The sequence below is a fragment of the Channa argus genome, chromosome 21 (genome assembly GCF_033026475.1).
Source record: "Channa argus isolate prfri chromosome 21, Channa argus male v1.0, whole genome shotgun sequence".
NCBI classification, from domain to species: domain Eukaryota; kingdom Metazoa; phylum Chordata; class Actinopteri; order Anabantiformes; family Channidae; genus Channa; species Channa argus.
In genome coordinates, this window is record NC_090217.1 from 223,744 (window position 1) to 242,884 (window position 19,141).

The 19,141-nt window shown below is 38.8% G+C and overlaps 1 protein-coding gene across 3 annotated transcripts in view; it reads left to right on the forward strand.

Annotated features, from left to right (window-relative positions):
* Positions 1-13,256, forward strand: part of tmem178bb (transmembrane protein 178Bb) — a 129,402-nt gene extending 116,146 nt beyond the window's left edge. For all 3 annotated transcript variants that reach the window (XM_067490651.1, XM_067490649.1, XM_067490650.1), the window contains 2 exons: positions 8,851-8,988; positions 10,827-13,256. In XM_067490651.1, coding sequence (XP_067346752.1) covers positions 8,851-8,988; positions 10,827-11,077 — 389 coding nt within the window. In that variant the 3' untranslated portion in view covers positions 11,078-13,256. The remainder of the gene's footprint in view (positions 1-8,850; positions 8,989-10,826) is intronic.
* Positions 13,257-19,141: the final 5,885 nt, after the last annotated feature.

A 19,141-nucleotide genomic window follows, 5' to 3' on the forward strand; every position in this document is an offset into this window, starting at 1 on the left:
ATCTGCCTCGACCTGTTGGGGTGAGTGGAAAGGGGAGAGAGAAAAGAACAGAGCAACAATAAGCAACAACAAAACATCGGGCAGATTGGTAGGACCAGTAGCTTCACGCTGGAAGAAACACAGCTTCAAAGCTGGGGGACACCTGCAGAAAGGGACAGAGAGAAGGGGACAGAGGAGGACAAAGACAACTACGGGAGAGAACACACAGAGTTAATGACATACAGTGGTGACAATTGCGGGATGAGAGGAGAGGAGAGATGGTCAAGAGGAGGAAAGGAGCTCAGTGCATTGGGGGGTGGGTCCCCCAGCAGTCTAAGCCTATGGCAGCATAACTATAACTAACTATATGCTTTATTAAAAAGGAAGGTTTTAAGCCTAGACTTAAAAGTAGAGAGGGTGTATGCTTCCCGAATCTGAACTGGGAGCTGGTTCCACAAGAGAGGAGCTTGATAGCTAAAGGCTCTTGTATTAACATATGGTGAAGCAAATGATGAAGATATAATTTCTTTAAATTTTTTGACAGCTTTTTCACTTAAGCATCTGCTATAGTGGAATTTTTCCCTAACTGCTATATAGTCCGTTATTGTAAATTCAAATGTTATTAAGAAATGGTCAGACAGAAGAGAGTTGTGAGGAAATATTGTTAAATTATCCGTTTCAATTCCATACGTAAGGACAAGGTCTAACGTGTGACTAAAACAGTGAGTGGGTTTATTTACATTTTGGGAAAAACCAATTGAATCTAATAATGAATTAAACGCAGTGCTCAAGCAGTTACTGTCAGCATCTACATGAATGTTAAAGTCACCCACTATAATGACTTTATCTGTACTAAGCACTAAATCAGATAGAAAATCAGAAAATTCAATCAAAAACTCTGAATAAGGGACTGGAGGACGGTACACGATAACAAATAATAGTGGTTTTTGAGTTTTCCAGTTTGGGTGTGAAAGGCTAAGAGTAAGTCTCTCAAATGAGTTATAACTATGTTTAGGTCTAGGGTTTATTGATAAGCTACAATGGAAGATTACTGCAACTCCTCCACCTCAGCCTGTGCTTCTAGGAACATGATAATTAATATGACTTGGGGGGGTTGACTCATTTAAACTGACATATTCTTCCTACTGCAACCAAGTTTCAGTGAGGCAAAATAAATCGAATCGATGATCGCTTATTAAGTCATTTACTAACAGAGATTTAGAAGAGAGAGATCTGATATTTAATAATCCACATTTAATAGTTTTGGGGTTTTGTTCTGTAAGAGGAGTAGTCTTAACTTTTATTAGGTTATTATGATTAACTCCTCTTGTTGTCATATTTACTTTATGTAATTTAGGTCGGGGAACAGACACAGTCTCTACAGGTATGTGGGAGTTGTGAGGGGGAGACGGTTGTAAGGACACTGCAGAGAGGCGTGTAGGACTGGATCTCTGCATCCTAGGCTCAACTCTGGATTGTCATACTTTTGGTTGTTTAATAAAACCAGCACAGTACATGTCGTCACTTGTCAGATTTGGCAGGGGGCCAGAGAAAATTACGGAGTCCGACATTGTTTTTGCAAAGTTACACACAGATTCAACATTAATTTTAGTGACCTCCGATTTGCGTAATCGGGCGTCATTAACTCCCACGTGAATAATAATATTACTGTATTTACGTTTATCCTTAGCCAGGAGTTTCAAATATGATTCAACGTCGCCCGCTCTGGCCCCAGGAAGACATTTGACTACGGCCGCTGGAGTCTCTAACGTCACGTTTCTGACTATGGAGCTGCCAATTACCAGAGTTGTTTTTTTCAGCGGGTGTGTCGCTGAGTGGGGAAAATCGATTAGAAACGTGAACCGACTGGTGGTAAACTTCGGGCGTCTGTTTAGCATTAGATCTCTTACGAACCATCAACCAGCCGGACTGGCTTCTCGGCTGCTCGGGAACTGCCGGGGGACAGCTAGCAGGGGCTACGCTAGGTCGTCCCGCACCAGCTACGGGGCCTAACTAGCGGAGTTATTTTCCATGGTGCGGAGCCGTGCTTCCAATTCAGTGAGCCTCGCCTCCAAAGCTGCAAAAACCTTACACTTGTTACATATACCATTATCACTAAATGAGGCAGAGAAAAAACTGAACATGAGACACACCGAGCAAGTGAGAGAAGGAGAGACAGAGGGAGACAGAGAAGCCATTGCTAATGGATAACTGCTAAGCTAACGAAGCTAATATAAGTGAAATGTGGAATTTGTAAACTTTAGCTGGTTATGTTTTGCAAAAGCAGGTGCTTGTGTAATACAAGCGTATGTTACGACTAAGTATTAATTCTTGTGTGAAGAAATCACTTATTTAAGTAAAAATAACAGCTACAATCAATCAGTAAACAGTCTTTCGGTAGGAACCCAAGAGTGTGTGCAGAAACAGGAAGTGACGCAATACGCTTACCGCACGAGCAGCCGTTCTTGTGTGTTTGTAGTTTTTGTAGTTATTTCAGATGGTGTTAGCCTTACAGGCTATTGCAAACTGCTAAATAAAGTGCTTTCTTTTGCTCTGAATCAGAAATAAGTTTAAGAAAAGATTTGACTAAATTCATGTGCATTGTGGGCATTTTTTGAGGCTAAGCAGTTGCTGCTTAACATAATTTCTTGTTTTCCTGAAACTCCCCATTGAAGGCACTAATATCAAAATTGGCACTAGCTATAGAGTAACCATACCCAATTTTAGGGGCAATGGAGCAAGTAGCTGTTTCTGCAACTGTTTATTGTCCACTAATGCATCATGCCTTTATCTTCTCTATATATGTTTTGCATTAACATGTACATGGCTAAAAAACTTGGGACCTTTGCACTAGTGATAAAGCATCAATAAAACTCACACAAATATAAATTACTTACTCAGCAAATAGATTACAACATGTTTCTTTATCTCTTAACTAGAAAACTCCCCTGGTGGACATACTGTGTTGTATGTGTCAAACTTATATCTGGTTTGATCCTAACTGACTGCCTTACATTGCACTAGATAACATGAAGGGTATTCTTAAATTCAGGACATGCTCTGTCATGAACCTTTTAGGATATTGCATTCATTTAGTCTAAACCAATACTGTGATTATATGATTAGAATAATTTGCTCTCTGCACTGACTTTGCCAGAAAATAGTCCATTTAGTTAAAGTCCTTTGCTGGCTTTCCTCCCAGCAGGCAGACCAGCAGGGACACCACCTAAGCCTACTGACAGCTTAGTTGGTGTGCCTGTCGGTCTGTCTGTCCTGCCTGGCTGTTACTGTATGACATAAAGTGCTGACATCCAGCATTAGTAACTTTCAAACAAAGAATTCCTGCATTTTCAATTCCTCTGTCTACACCTGCAGTCACTTACTGCAGTATGTAGATCACATGCTGAACTACAAAATGCTTCTAGAAGGGTCAGTGGAGCGACTGAAAAACAACATACACATCCCATAACCTCACCACATTCTCATCAGCTGCATCACTGTCAGGTGTGCAAAGTCTCCACAGCAGCAGAGGAATCTCTCCTGCTTAAAAAATTAGGAAAATACACAACAGCCTGCTTACATCCAACTTTATGCATTTTTAGAGTCAGAGTTTTGGTCTAGTTATATTTATACCTCTTTATTATTTTGCTCCCATCACTGTGGCTGTCCGATTTTGGACTGGGGTCCATGTCAAACAACATTTCATTTTACTGTATGTACAGTATAGATGAGTGGATGGGTACTGAAAAGGCCTACTGCACACAGGCCCAGGGGCCCCAGATGTCGATGACAGGGACTTAAATCTATCCAAAAACCCAGACACAACATTAGTAACACAAAGAGTAAAAAACTGAACAAAAACTTCCTTTAACACAAAAAACCTCCATTTGCCTTGACCGGTTGGGGTGAGTGGAAAGTGAAGAGAGAAAAGAAAAGAGCAACAAAAGCAACAACAAAACATTGGGCAGGTTGGTAGAACCAGTAGCTGCACACTGGAAAACACACAGCTTCAAAGCCCAGGGACACCTGCAGAGAGAGACAGAGAGAGGGAGACAGAGAAGGACAAAGACAACAACTCTCATACATTAGTTACAATTTGGAAGTGAGAGGAGAGGAGAGAGTGACAGGAGGAGGGGGGCCCCCCCAGCAGTCTAAGCCTATAGCATAACTATAACTAAGTATAAGCTTTATCAAAGAGGAAGGTTTTGAGCCTAGACTTAAAGGTAGAGAGGGTGTCTGCTTCCAGAATCTGAACTGGGAGCTTGTTCCACAGGAGAGGAGCTTGATAGCTAGTTCCAGTCAGCACTCTTGCTGCAGAATTTTGGATTAATTGCAGACTTTATAGGGAGTTACTGGGGCATCCTGAAAGTAGGGAATTACATTAGTTCAACCTAGAAGTAACAAATGCATGGACTAGTTTTTCGGCATCACTTTGAGACAGGATGCTCCAAATTTTTGCAATGTTCCATAGGTGGAAGAAGGCTGTTTCAGAGATTTGTTTTATATATGAGGTAAAGGACAATTTCTTTCTAAACAAATCCTGGTCCTCCAAGGTTCCTTGCAGTAGTACTAGAGACCAGACTTATGCCATCTTGATGTATTAAAATTTATACATATGTACATATGTATGTATTGACTCATATTGAGGACAAAGGGAAGAGTGTAGACAAAATTTATTGAGGTGATCAACAGAAACTGAGGTAACTAAAAATCACTTCCGGAAGCAAAGACAGGATCAACATGAACCCAAAACAAAAAGAAGTCCAATCATAAACTGTGGGACTTCAGTAATTATTCTAACAAAAACACAGAGAACTGAATAGATAATCAAAAGACAAAACAAGAACCAGGGAGAACAAACTTGAGACTAACATTCAGGGTGAAATGAACTAGGATCCCTGCCTTTCTGTTGGTGAGTTTGAGGCCATGTTTTGACTTTCTTTCAAGATCCTGAGAAGTTTCACCACAGAGGTCAGTGCTGCTGTCAAAAAAATTTAATTAATTACTCTGGGAATTAATATCCCAGCTCACTAATACTTTGGTCTTGTTCACTCATATTTATCCTACAACTGTTCATTGATCATAGCTCCAGGCAAAGAAGGAAGGCAGTAGAGGTAGTAATCCTGTGGAATTAAAGGATTTTTTTCACCCAGGGGGGACTTTCTATAGAGTTAACCAGAAGCAGTTCTGTTACATATTTGTCCTCTGTGATGCTTAAACACTGAGCTTGACAATAATAGCATAAGACAATATGTCCAAAAAGGGCCAAAAACGTTAGGGATCATCCTATGGGGACTGTGAAAATCCAATGCAAGCTTGTATGGAACATCATGGGTTATTGCTTTATGTGATACAAGAAACATGAGAAATATATGAAAACAGACTAAAGTAAAACCCCAGTGGACATGAAAAAGCATGTGTGGACAGTGTGGATGTTGTCTACACCACGTTTATCCTCATGTCTCACTGGAGGTCAGAAGCCAGTAAGGTTAAAAAATTTGAGTGTCAGGCTTCCTGACAGGAAGTTCCACATTAACTCCTTCCTCGCAAAGTGGGGTCAACAGTTAACAATCAGCCTAGACACTGTCACTGCAAGACTACAAGACAGAAATACAGATTACATGTGGACAGTAATGTAAATCTTATGCTCCTTCAGCATCACTAGATATAGTGAGAATACCAAAACAATGATGGGGAAAGAATTCTTTAACCACCAAGTCACAGAGGGCAGATCTGTTTTGTAGCAGTACTTTGAATTGAGGCCACAATGAACTTGTGGCTTCAATTTATCAGTGATTTACTGTCGGGTTTAAAGGGGAATTTAGTGCAGTTAGTGTTCAGAGCTTTATTAAATATAAATAACAGTAAGTAAGTGTACTGGAATGTGAATTTATTTATTATTGTTGGTTGGAATTCTTCTTAAGTCGATTATTGTCATTACCATCACAGACCTCCTGAGACAAAACTGTTAAACCCCTTCAAGGATTTTTATTTATTCAGTTACTATTGTTTATTTTATGTATGTGTCAAATGTTATTTTTTAATAACTGACATACTTGGTATCTCACAGCTTTTGTGTTATGGAATTGATTTGATAGAACCTCAAATGTTTTATGGATGAAACATTAATGCTAAGTTCATTAACGATCTGAAAAATGTTGACATCTGTAGACAGCATGTTATTCCACGCTACTGAATCTGAACATGTGTTCTGTTAATATGATGAATTTAATAACTTGTGTTAAAATGTTATAAACATCTGATGATGTGAATGTGCTGATAAGTCAGGAGCAACATAGATGAAAGAACACTTTCACGATGAACATGAGAGGTAGTTTATCATTCTGTTCTCAGGCCAAATTTTTTGACCTTTCTCATTCCACCACACTTTGTCCTCCACTCCAGCCTTGTGCCAGGATGCAGCCTGCCCCCCCATCCTCTCTTCTCTGAGCAGCTTGGCCATGGCATTCTAATTTACTTATGGAAGATGATTTTGCTTGAAGCTGTTCTTCCTCCTCGCTCCTCCTCATACATGAGCCACTTTCTACGGCCAGTCGCTGTCGCTGTCATTACCCTCCTGCAGAGCACACTGCTTTCCCTGTGGCAAATCCAGGTCTTATCCACACTCTTTGTCTGTTATTTCAGTGTTCCTTGGCAGTACCAATTCGGCACAATAGACAGCATTTATACAACTGCACTAAGATTTAATATTTAACAACATGCTAAAGACACATTTAAGTAGTCTCTGGCTGCAGTGAGTGTGGACCAGACAATTGACTTTTCAGAGGCTGGTTTCCTGGGGCATTTCAGGGCAAGACATTCCTTATAAATGTCTTCATAAAAGGATGAGTTTTTTCACCTTGACCACATTCCGGCACATGAAACCTCAATTTCAAAGTTGGACATTTTGCTACTTCTTCATATAGTCTATTTGCTGAAATTCTGCTTTTTGGGAAGTTCTGCAGATAAACATTGCAGTGAGATAAACAGTTTTCAAGATGATATAAGAGCTACAAGAGAGCTATAAGATGTGGGTTCCCAAACTTTTACATGCCAATACCCCCCAAATAGAATTAGTTCTTGTTGGGGCCACTTGGTCAGCACTGACAGTTTATACGATGCATGAGGTTTTGAATGGCAGGCAGATCGGTATGGCAAATCATATTATGATACCTTATATCTTCTTTTAAATTATAGCACATTTTATATAAAAAAACTGTTTAACATGTGCCAGAGGGGCCTCAACAATTTGTAAATTGCTGAGGCCCCTCTGGCACCCTCTGGAGGTCCTCAGTTTGAAAGCCAGGGCAATGCACAAATGTGTGAATATAGATGAGTTGGAGCACTTACTAGCTGCTTGTGACTGACCTAACCTCTTTATAACAATCTCCAGTTTCTTTGAAGAAAGTGGGTTATTATTGTGTTGCTCTTGCCTTTCCCAACAATATAGAACATTTATCACACACCCTGCTTGCAACATTAAGGGGAAAGACATCTCAATGGAAAAACAGCCACAACAAGTCCAGAATACGTGAAAATGTCAACACCACAGATGATAAATTCAACAATGCAAACCACAAGCTAAATTTCACAGCACTGTGAATATTTAATTGAATTATTATTTTAACTGGAATATTACTGATATTTACTGAATACTTACTTCACTTTGAACTATAAGTGGATGGTGTTTTATTGGAACATAGTGTTGTTATTTATTTATATCTGTTACTTTTACCGGTATTTCTGGATTTGCTGCTAATTACATAACATTATTTTCAGGGTAAATTAGTTGTACCTCGTTCTGACTTTCTTTTGTTTAACCCACCAACTCACATACAGTTATCAGAATCCCTTTATTTATTTGGGTTAAGTCAATTGTTATGTTGTTACAGCAAACAAGTTGTAAAAAAAAAGCACTGTCAGTGGGCTCTAATTTTGTGTGCAAACACATTTCAAATGTAGATATATCATAAACTGTATATTTATGTATATAAATTGTATATTTTAGTATTTAATTGTTCACTCAAGGGAAATCTCTGATTTATTTACCCTGAATTGAGGGAATCATTTACCTACGTTTTTAGTTTCAAAGAGAGAAATCACATTACTCTGAGTCAGGTGTTAGGAGCACAAATTTGTCATCATGACATGACATGATGGATATTACGAGATGTTTTTTCCCCCTAACAGTCATTAATTTAGTAACTGATATAAAAACTTATTCCAAGGGGTTTAGACGTAAGTCACTCATTTATGAATAATCTGTTATATTGTTATTGCTTCCACTAGGGAATACTGCACCGTAATATTGTATTGGAGATTATGTGAATATGTATGAGTAAAGATGAGAAAAGATTTTTTACTACAGGCTGCATACAGCTTTAACTTGTGTAAATTTCCGTGAATAATAAAATACAGTGCTCATTGACCTGCTAGAGTAAGATTAAGAAATGCTAATTTTTATCATTGGAATTTTAACATTTTGTTGCTTTTAGTCGTGAATCGGATCAGCACTGAAATGTCTGTGCCATTTCAGAGTCTACCACTGTATTATTCTTTAGAGGGTTACCTCCTTTAATATCTTTAATGTCTTGAGACCTAAACAATGAGACTGGTTGAGATCTGATTTTACCTGATTTGTATCTGTTTTGTGTCAGTCAGCTTGTGATACAGTAGAATATGTCTTAAGACTCATCATCTAAACAGAAGGTTTCACTGGACCAGGGTGTCTGGAACATACACCACTGGTCTTGTACAGTTCTATTGTATGTACACTTGTATGAAATTTGAAAGCTTGTATTGGACCCAACTCTAGTGAAGCACCAGCAGTATCTTGTTACTCTACTAATGTTTAATCTTTTTTTCCCTCAGACTTGCGACGGATGACAGCAGGGTTCATGGGTATGGCTGTGGCAATCATCCTGTTTGGCTGGATCATTGGTGTGCTTGGTTGTTGCTGGGATCGAGGCCTCATGCAGTATGTAGCTGGTCTCCTTTTTCTCATGGGAGGTGAGCCTCACACTCAAACACAAACATGCACACACACACACTCTGTGGAGTTTGCATGTTCTCCCCATGCTTGTGTGGATTTCCTCTGGGTACTCTGGTTTACACCTACAGTCCAAAGATATGTATGTTAGATAAATTGATGAATTTAAAATTACATGTAGCTGTAGATGTACACTGTAGCAAACATAACACAATAGTGTTATGTTTGCTACAGTATTTAGAAAGAAAGGTTTACCCGGAAGACATTTGGGTGCAATTTGTTTTGACTGCAAATCAAGTCCAGTGTAAAATAAAAAAACCTTTGTGGCTTTGTTGGCAACAAACTGTGAATTTAAGCAAACCACAAGATTCCAACAGCACCTAACCAATTGTATTTAGTACCTTTCCTTAGGGACCCTGATTCTGGAATGGTTAAGGTACATCCCACTGGCTGTGCAGTCCAAAGTTTGACTCTAGCCTTGGACTTCACAGTTCTGTGGGTTATATGAGAGGATAGGAACAAAGAGCATGCTGTATATAGGTGTTAAGGATGCAGACCTTGTAGCTCTAGGGACTAAACCAAATCAAAATCACAATTGGTAGCTGACTGCTCTGCCTCCTAGTGCCCAGCTGCCTCATATTTTAGAATATTCTAATTTTCCCTACAACGTTTATTTTGGGATTTTCCTGAAATATCAATACAACCCCAAGTATTTGACCTTTTAAAATTTTGTTGTGTTTCTTTGGACAGAGCCTGCTTAGCTGTTTTCTTCTGTTCTCAGTCTTGTTGGTTAACAATGTCCTGACACACAGCTGAAACTGCTGTGTGTGTGCGGTTAATAATTATTGTTGTGATTGTTAAGAGTCAGTGCTCTTACAGCTATAGTCAAAACCTTAGACACATACACCTATAGTGCTACAGCCAGTCACGCCCTGAACCAGGTGGATCTGTCACAGCGTTCTTGTTTATGAATTGTACACTGATTCCTACGTAACACATCTGTCTTAAACCCCATCAACATCTCTGTGCATGCTCACCAGCTGCTATTCCCCAGTCACTCTCCTCCTAGTGCCTCAGAGTCCTTAAATTATGTCCATCTCTTGAAAATGTCATGAAGGTAGGTGAAGACAGGTTTTAATTTCATTGTGTAAAAGATATAATAAATATATATATATGTATATAAAACAAAGTTTAACTATCACCACCACTCTGCTAGCAATGCCATTGCTGTTGAAAACTGGGCAAACCAACAACAATATACCACTAATTTTGCCAACAATATTGAAGGTTTAAGATTTAATGTCAACACCTGTCATGCCCTGGTTACCAATAAACAATACGTGACCCTCTTTAGTTGTACCACCATTGTTCTTGTTTTTTTTTTTCCTCTGGCCTTTGGCCAGGTCTTGTTCCATACAAAACCAGCCATCTTAAAGATTGCAATTAAAAATGAAAAAAAAGGTAAATAAATGGCAAAAAGATTCATGCCAACTGAATATTGGGTGGAAAACAAAATACAGGTGAATATAAGTATCAGTTACCTCGTGACTGCACGGACTTTATAGGCCTGCCACTCCAAGGCAGCTGGTCAGAAATGATGAAGCTTTTAGGTGAGAGGTGAAATGTTGACAACTTTAAGCAAGTCCAGTTGCCACTGAACAGCCCTTTTGGGAATACCGTGGCTGAGAATCTTCTCCAACTATAATCAGCTGTTGTAGTACTCCATCTCACATGTCCTGCCCAAACCTGTATGACCACATGAAAGAATAGAAACTTTATTGACATTGAGCACATTTACTCTTTCATGTCCCCGATGTATGATGTATTCTTTTTTCAACATCTTCTTCTTCCATCACAGGAACCTTCTGCATTATCTCCCTTTGTACCTGCGTTGCCGGCATCAACTTTGAGCTTTCCCGTTATCCAAGATACCTGTACGGCCTGCCTGATGACATTGGCCATGGTTACGGCTGGTCCATGTTCTCTGCCTGGGGAGGACTCGGCCTCACCCTCATTGCCGGCTTCTTCTGCACACTGGCTCCCTCCATCCAGCCGATACCTCGATCTACGTGCCCCAAGTCCCGACAGGAGAACGGCACTGTCTGCTAAAGCTGGCAGCTGTGAGAAGACCGACTAAACCCACAGATTGACAACAAACAAATGGACAAAATCTATTCTATGTGTTCATCTTTCCACTCATCTCAAGTGTCTCCTGGTTCCCGGTTTTTCTATTCTTATGTGTGTTCAAAAATGGGTGTCTTGAAGATCTGATATCTCAAAATTAACAGAAAAAAAAACTGAAGAACTACAGAAATACTGTCAGAAATATAAGTTGTGCTTGTTTTGTTTTTGTGAAGCAGAATCAGAAATGGAGGAAATGTGACACACAAACAAACTCTACTAATGTTTAATCCCATAGTTTCCTCAGACTTGAGATATTGAAAGACTACATTTTGGGTAGTGAGTGACTGTAGCAAAGAAGGGGCTGTAAACGTCTAAAGGACAAAGACATTGTCATTGGACTGGAAACTGCTTATAACATATATTAACTGGTTTACTGTAAATGGAGAGAAGTGAATGAATCAACAGACCTGCAGGGAAACAGTCAGATTGGTAAGATCAAGGAACAATCTTAGACCTCTGGTGGAATAATTGACAAAGAAATGGACAACACGTGAAACCACAGGATTATGTTCAACAGCTCTATGTTGACATTCAGTATTCCAGCTTCTGAGGTCCCTCAAGTGACATGGGCAGTGAGGAGAACCAGGACCTCAATGTTGTACATTATTGTACAGAATATTACAGAGAAGTGACAACCAGGAAATGTCATGTCAGATTATTTTCATCGATGTGTAGGTGCATTCCATTCTGTCTGATGACCCGTTTAGCCATTTAGCATTTTATACATGCATTCCTCCAGTAAGTAGAGTGTATTTTCCTTTTTACCCACTTCATGAATGAATTCTTGATTGAGCCTACATTAAGAAGAAATGTTGTATTTGAGTTATTTTCCATTCTAGTCATAGAAAGAGTGTGTGTATGTGTGTGTGTCTGTGTGTGTGTGTTCGGGTGGAGGGGGGGTTGTTTTTTAGTCTTTAGAAAAGTTGTAAAAAATGATCATGATAACAAAGTGGAGCCCTGGTCTTGGGTCGTACAAAGGCATTGGTGAACACAAAGACCTAATGGCAAGATGCAGTATCCTGTTTAACCCAACTGACCTCTGCCTCATTACCCTTTCTGGACAAATCCAAACATCTTGCATATAGAGAAGAGTCTTTTCTAGAAGGCTAGCATGTTCAACTCTGCACTCTGCTGCCCTGAGAGATAATCTGGCTGCCCAGGAGTTCGTTAACATCTACTGTTTGTCCTAAAATGTGGGCTTTCCTCCAGTTCTTATGATTCTTTCACCCACAGCCATGACCTGACAAGACTTTCTGCAGGGCCTAGACTCTCTCAGAGATAGATACACTGTATAATGTTAAAGCACAAGATTAAAAAGGTGTCACTTTACCTTAAGAGAAACATTTTTCTGTACCTAAAAAAAATCCTCTAGGCCTGGGCTGAAAACATGCTATAGGCTTGAATATTTCTATGCACACTGGGTAGAATGATCATAATGAATCCTGTAAATAGGGAATTGATATCCTCACTGGGACGACTCATAGCAGTTAACTGTGACATCTACAAAATATAAAAACGCATACATTCACTGAAAGCTACTGAGCCCACAGTCAACACGACGCCCTAGTGAAACATTTTATTAAAAAACAATTTATAACCAGTGCAGCATGACGATGGAGTGGTTAGCACTGCTGCACAGCTAGAAGATCTCTGGTTAAATTAACCTGCTGTCTGCAGTTTTTCTGTGAGAGTTTCCTCAGACAGTCCAAGAACATATAGTCTCAGTTAAGTTAAGTTAATTGGAGGTCTGTCTGTGTATGTTTCTCTGCCCTGAGATGGACTGGTGACTGGTGACTGGTGTTCAGGTTGTACCCTGCCTCTGCCCAACGACAGCTAGGATAGGCTCCAGCACACCTGTGACTCTGAAAATGATAGAGAGATGAGATAATAAACAGATGGATGTATAGCCAATTCAATATCAATATCAAACCTCAAATAACATCTGATAAAAAATAATTCCTCTTAATTACATCTTTTTTCAGCTTGGGCACACTGACAGGAAATATTCAGACTTTGTTTCTGGAGTATCCAGTTTTTTGTTTTGTTTTGGTTTGGATTGTTTTTTACATATAAATAAAGCTTCTCCTGTTTATCCCAGTTCATATATATCTGGAAAACCATTATTCTGAAATACAGTGCTTGGAATGATTATAGTGCAGATCAGGGGGTCTCATCATTTTTGGGATTTGGGGACTGCCACACATGTCAACACCAGTGGGTTGTGGGGGTGAAAGATGTGATGTGTTCAGCAGCTACAGTCAGACACTACCTTTGTATCAACAGATGATGTACAGTAAGTTGGAAAGTGTGAATTGGATAAAAAAAAAGTAAATTCAATTGAAATATTAAATTGAAATGTATTGTAACACACAAACAACCCAACTGAGTGCTACAGTAAGCACTTGGTACTCATGAGGCTATACTACATATATGGCCCAACACTGCATCATCTCAATGTTACTGTTTTATGACTTGTTAGACCCAGCTGAATTAATGTCACTGTGTCCCCAGGTCTCAGAAATGACATCACTTTATCATATTGGCCACAACTTTAAAAAATAAGACCCAAGTTGTAATAAACTACAAATAACATATTCAGGTGCCCCAGTGGGATTCCGTTACATTATTTATATATATATATATATATATATATATATATATATATATATATATATATATATATATATATATATATATATATATATACACACACACACACACACACACACACACACACATATATATATATATATATATATATATATATATATATATATATATATATATATATATCAATTACCATCTTCAATAGTTGCTAGGGTTCTCTGAAGAATTTGGCTGCATGCAAATAATGGACCAATATTTCAGAGGCAGGATAAAGGTAGATATTGTGTGGTTGTAAATTAATTTATGTATAGACTATGTATAGACTAAAAAATAAAGTAGTTTTGTGTCTAAACTGAGTTTACAGTAACACAGTCTTGTCTTTGTAGGTTCCAAATGAATGACTGGGTCAGGAGAAAGATATTAGATCAGCGTGTTTCAGGTGACAGCTACTACTTGAAAAAAGATCTTTGAAAAGGTTTTTTCAGTAAATGAAAACTCATTCTTCTTCTCCCAGCTAAATTCTTAAAACAAGGTATATGACAGAGTCCGTGTTTTGAATAGGATCTACATTTTTATTTTAACTACATGTTAGAGGTTTTTAGTCAGAACAAGAGCTGTACACAGTGGACCTAATTGCTTAGAGTGTTATCACATTTCAGTAAAAAACAGTCAGAAACTGTGGAAAGTATCATCCAAGTTTTGTATCCTCCAAGACCAGAATGAACAACCCCAAACTATTCCTTTAATTTTATCAAACATGGTTTCTTGGTGGTCAGTTCACGAATTCCACATTATACATCAAGTTTTTTTTAATCCAAGTTTATCTGCAAATGTAAAGTTTTCTAGAGAGACCAGAATATACTGTAAGTGGCAGATCATAAATGTGCAGGTAGGCCAACCCCATATGATACAGTATAAGAGTAAATAAATAAATCAACATTTTCATAGCTTATACCTGACATATAGAGATTTCAAACAATATATTTCTGGTAACTGTCTAGGAAAATACAGATTCAACAAATCTCAAGCATATGAAAAGATCAAGTTGAAATCTTTTTTTAATAAACCAAACATTAAACACAATTCTATTATCTATGTATGTGATAGTATGTACTTACTGTAAAATTACAGTCCGTAGAAGTCATGGGTCATCTTAACTTCATCTCAACTAATTCTTCTTTTCTGTTCATTTGTCAACGGGGAGAGTTTGGTTTTAGATAGATCAACATTTAGTGAAAATAACTTAATAAAGGAATTGGGTTTTGCCAGATTTATGTTGTGCTCAGATTATAACCAGAACATATAAACCAGTCCTACAGGACAAATATTTCTTAAACAGGATGTAACTGAGCGAGTATTATTGTAGTTATTAGGCTTGTCTGTTTCAGAGACGTGTGGCTATAACGTAAGACAGAAGTACTGTCATTACTTTAGTTGTTAAAAATTACACTATGAATTAAACATTAAACAACTTTCTTCTTATGAAATGAACAATGAGGTTCAGAACATGTGGAAAACATAACATTGATTCAGAGTTTGTAGATTAGCTCTTTGGGCTAATGGATCACATTGGCTACACTCCAGTCAGCTACCAAAATTAAACAATGCATACATTTGTAAAAATAAATTAATAAAAATGACAAAAGACAGAGAAATGTCCTTGTGAATCACATTTGACACTGACCAACATGAATCCAATCCAAACCCCAATCCCGACTTGAAAGCTCAATACTTTGGTCGGTCACGTCAGGTGTGGGTGGCACAGCAGACCTCTACAAAAAACATCCTATGTGAATTTTTCACAACTTTACGATTTTCTTATACCTTGTTTACATATATAAATACATATCAGTAACTAAGACAATAAGAAGCTAGTGCTAAACTCCACTAATCTTAATAAAAGCAGTTAGAGAAAGACACAAGCATGTGATGACACTAAATATGGGCATTGCACAAACAGCTCAGACTGACAGAATGAACTATGACTCACAAACAGCAGGACTCTCTTCCAACTTCAGAACAATTAATAAATATAGCAGCTTCATCACAGCTGACCAAACTCCGCATTATCCCTTAGCCTGATAGTCAAAAAGCAAACTGTAGCTGAAGTGGTTTTGGACAAAGATACTGCAACTTCCATTGTGGACAGAGTCGAGGACAAAACTGACCTATCAACCGTTACCATCAGTAATGTGTCCATTAAGTAAACATAAAATAGGGGAAAAAGTAAATGTTAAATTGTGGAATGTAAAATCACAAAAAAATAAATCTCATCAGTGTATTTACTAATGCTGCTGGTTTTGTGTATGTTGGTGAATGGACTGTGTGAGTAAAACTAAGATGATCTAAGAATAATTCTTTACGAAGAAGAAAAAAAATTCTTCAAAGACAAACCAAGGATCATCTTCATGGGCAGAGATGCATTTTTGCCTTCAGATTTTCTATTAATACTTTGAAGAAAAATGTTCAAACAACTAAACAGGATTTTGAAGCCTGACCAATACATCATCAAAGAGCACTGTGACTCTAACCCGTCAGGGATTCTCCATCCCCTTCCTTGTGGATCTGTGACTTCATGGTAAGATGGCAATTTTTATGTTGAATGCCCTACATTACTTGAATGACATCAAACCATGCCACCTAATTTCTTCTTTTGTATAACCTATAGAAGCCTGACACCCACATGGACACTTAACAGCAAAGCAGCTGGGGGGTGCAGGTTTTTTGGTAAATACTCAAATTGTAGGAAGCTGAGGGGCAATAAAAAAATAAGAAGAAATCTCATATCTCCATACATGAGAGGTCATTGAGAATGATTTTAGTATAAAGTTTTATTTTGCCATGTATGTTTTGTTTTTTTCCATGCTAAGTGTTTAGGATGCATTAACAATGGGAAAACAATGGGTAGGAGGTATAGGAAGACCAAAGAGGAGATTTATGGATGTAGTGAGAGAGAACATGAAGGTAGTTGGTTGGAGAGAAGAGGATGGAGAGGACAGGGCTAGATGGAGGCACATGATTGGCTGTGGCGACCCCTGAAAGGGAACAGCTGAAAAGAAAAAAAGAAGATATCAAATACTAAACAAATATAAAACAAAGACACAGTAGTAAAAGGCAGAATTGTATTATATGATTGTAGCAAGGGAAAACATAAAGAGCACAGTTCACCTCTGATCTGTAGATGATCCTGAATAGAAGACATGACGATGATGATGTTAATGTTAATGTGAGAACTACTGAAGAGGTGGGCAACACTGCTCGACTATGTTCCAATTCAATTCGATTCAATTCAACTTTATTTATAGTGCGCCAATTCACAACAGAGTCATCTCAAGGCACTTTACAGAATAAAGTCAAGACTATAAAGATGTATTTAGAGAACCCAACAATTCCTTCTTGAGCAAGCCATAGGCAACAGTGGAGAGGAAAAACTCCCTTTAATGGTAAATGGTAAATGGTCTGCACTTATATAGCGCTTTTCTACCTATTGGCACTCAAAGCGCTTTACACTGCTTCTTATTTACCCATTCAGACTCACAAACACACACACATTCATACACCGATGGGGGAGCTGCTATGCAGCTGGCCAACACTCACCGGGAGCAACTAAGTTGGGGTTCAGTGTCTTGCTCAAGGACACTTCGACATGTGACCAGAGGAGCTGGGGATTGAACCAACAACTGTGAGATTGGTGGACAACCACTCTACCTTCCTGCGCCACAGTCACAGTGGAAGAAACCTCCAGAAGAACCAGGCTCAGGGTGGACGGCCATCTGTCTTGACCGGTTGGGGTAAGTGGAAAGTGAAGAGAGAAAAGAAAAAGAGCAACAAAAGCAACAACAAAACATCGGGCAGGTTGGTGGGACCAGTAGCTGCACACTGGAAATACACAGCTTCAAAGCTGGGGACACCTTCAGAAAGAGACAGAGAGAGGGAGACAGAGAAGAAGAAAGACAACTAGGGGAGAAAACTCACAGAGTTAATGTCATACAGTGGTGACAATTGTGGGGTGAGAGGACAGGAGAGAGGGACAAGAGGAGGAAAGTAGCTTGGTGCATTGGGGGGTGGGTCCTCCAGCAGTATAAGCCTATAGCAGCATGACTATAACTAACTATAAGCTTTAATAAAGAGGAAGGTTTTAAGCCTAGACATAAAAGTAGAGAGTGTGTCTGCTTCCCAATTCTGAACTGGGAGCTGGTTCCATTGAGAGGAGCTTGATAGCTAAAGGCTCTGCCTCCCATTCTACCTTTGGAAATTCTGGGAACCACAAGTAGGCCTGCATTCTGAGATCGAAGTGGTCTACTGGGATATGGTGCTATGAAGTCTTCTATATATGATGGAGGATTTTAGAAATAAAGGGGAGATTAAATGGTAAATGGTCTGCACTTATATAGCGCTTTTCTACCTATTGGCACTCAAAGCGCTTTACACTGCTTCTTATTTACCCATTCACACTCACAATCACACACACATTCATACACCAATGGGGGAGCTGCTATGCAGCTGGCCAACACTCACCGGGAGCAACTAAGTTGGGGTTCAGTGTCTTGCTCAAGGACACTTTGGCATTTGACCGGAGGAGCAGGGGATTGAACCAACAACTGTGAGATTGGTGGACAACTGCTCTACCTTCCTGCGCCACAGTCGCCGATTATACATTGGTCCGTAATTGGCTAAAACATCTGGGTCAAGACAGGGTTTTTTAGGTAGTCGTTTAATTACAGCTACATTATAGGCCTGTGGAGGTAGTATGGCTATGCAGTGAGAGCTAAAATCATTTAGACCTCTGTCTAACAGACACTATTGATGAGCCTAAGCAAAGAGAAGAGCCGTCCCAGCCACCATGACTTCAAAAATAAAAAAAACTAATTGACAGTATGATTGTTAGTCCACTTTCTTATCAGCTAACGTCTGTAGGAAGGCTAATAGAAGAAAGTAGAAATTCTATACATATCTAAATGTGATTCTTTTAATTCCCCTTTTCCAATTTCCAACTAGAAAATCACAGTGACAATTAGCAAAAATAACAATTCTGTGCTGCATTTTTAGTAATTATACTGCTGCTTCATGGATTTTTCTTTTATTTTTCATGTTTCCACCCTGACTCACCTCTGAATCTTAAATGAGCTTACAGTCTCCATTTAAAAATGAGATTGCTGATGGGGAAAAACTCAGTAAATGCTTAAAATGTGCCTTAAACCGATGTACATTTTATCAAATGTATTTTAAAAAATTAATTAAGGTAATTTAATGAAGAAGAGAACAAACCAGAAAAAGTCAGTTAGTGTAAGTGGTGCCCGCCTGTCACACAGGAGATTGGGGTTCAGTCTGCCACATCAAATCTCAGCCTACCCAGCAGTTGTGTCCCTCAGCAAGACACTC